Source organism: Myotis lucifugus, unplaced genomic scaffold (genome assembly GCF_000147115.1).
Source record: "Myotis lucifugus unplaced genomic scaffold, Myoluc2.0 scaffold_686, whole genome shotgun sequence".
Lineage (NCBI taxonomy): Eukaryota > Metazoa > Chordata > Mammalia > Chiroptera > Vespertilionidae > Myotis > Myotis lucifugus.
The window spans coordinates 272,074-273,376 of NW_005871734.1; the positions used below are offsets into that span (position 1 = coordinate 272,074).

The following is a 1,303-nucleotide window of genomic DNA, read 5'->3' on the forward strand; positions in this document are numbered from 1 at the left end:
CACAGGGGGCCCTGCCCGCTCATCAAGTGACTCCTTGTAAAACCTGCTCCCGGTCACACGCACTCACACAGTAAGAAACGGTTATTTCTTCCCGGGCAGCCGGGTCCCCATGGACCCCCTGGCACCTGCACAGGGAAGGGGGGGGGGACGCCCTGGGGTGCAGCAGGACTTGCAGCCCCGAGGGAGGGACCGGCTGGCTGGGAGCGTGTTGGAAATGCAAATTAGCCCAGCCCAGCCCAGCCAATCAGAGCAGAGCGCCTGGGCGTGGGGGCCAGTGGCTGGTTTCCTTGAGACGGCTGCTCAGAATACTGATGCCCCCAGGACTCTGGGGTGCAGCCTGGCCTGGATTTTAAAAAGCCCCCTTTGTGATTCTAAGGAACAGCCCGGATGGAGGAGCCGCTCCGGCCAGAACATTCTCCCCACCCCAGGAGCCGGAGCAGACACACCGGGACAGCCGGCCGCCCGGTGTCTGGAGCTGCAGGGTTCGGGTGGCCCGAGCAGCTGACGGCCCCAAGCAGCAGGTGCCACCGTGAACTCCGGGCGTCCTCGGCCCTGACCCAGTTCATCTCAACCCAGGAGAGGGAGCCCTCGTCCCCGGCACCCGGGCGGCATCCTAATCGCAGCCGGGCCTGCGAAGCCCGCAGCCCAGAGACCAAAACGGCAGGACTGTGCTTTCTGCTTTTTAAGAAAAATTATGCAAAATCAGGAGTGATTTTCAGCTTGTTGGAAACAGTTCTTGCTTTTGTTTTTATGTGGCATTTCCTGTTCAGGCCTCCAGGTCCAGAGCAATAGCGCCTCCAAGAAACACAAGAACACACACCCCAGCGTTTTTCAGAAAAACAGCCCGAGCCCCACGCTGAACGGCTGCAGCATAGGAACCTCGAGGAGGTTGCAAATGCAAGAACAGGAGAAAAACCGGCCGGAGCAATAGCACAGCCCCACCCAGGGGAAGGCCACACCAGGCGTGCGGCAAACTGTCGGCGTTTATGCTGCGAATCTGGACCGGGGTCGGGAAAGCCGGAGCAAAGGGCACTTCACGTCACTCCTTAACTCTTCAGCGCCCAGACGCGGGCGCACCAGCCCGCCCCGCCCCCCGCCCCCCGCCCCCCCCCCAGCACCACGTAAGGAAGGAGGAGCAGCCACACCTGTGGGGTTCCCGGGGTTGATGATGCACAGCACCTTGGGGTCACAGTGCTCCTTGGCCTCCCGCACGGCCCGCCGCAGCTCCTGCACGTTCAGGGCCCAGCAGTTGTCCTCGTCCAGGTAGTAGTTGACCTGCACGGCGCCCAGCTCGGAGAGGACC

General features: G+C 62.5%; 1 protein-coding gene across 1 annotated transcript in view; it reads right to left on the reverse strand.

Annotated features, from left to right (window-relative positions):
* Positions 1 to 1,303, reverse strand: part of GPT2 (glutamic--pyruvic transaminase 2) — a 21,103-nt gene that overhangs the window by 7,691 nt on the left and 12,109 nt on the right. The window contains 1 exon segment of the mRNA XM_023746479.1: positions 1,119 to 1,302. Coding sequence (XP_023602247.1) covers positions 1,119 to 1,302 — 184 coding nt within the window.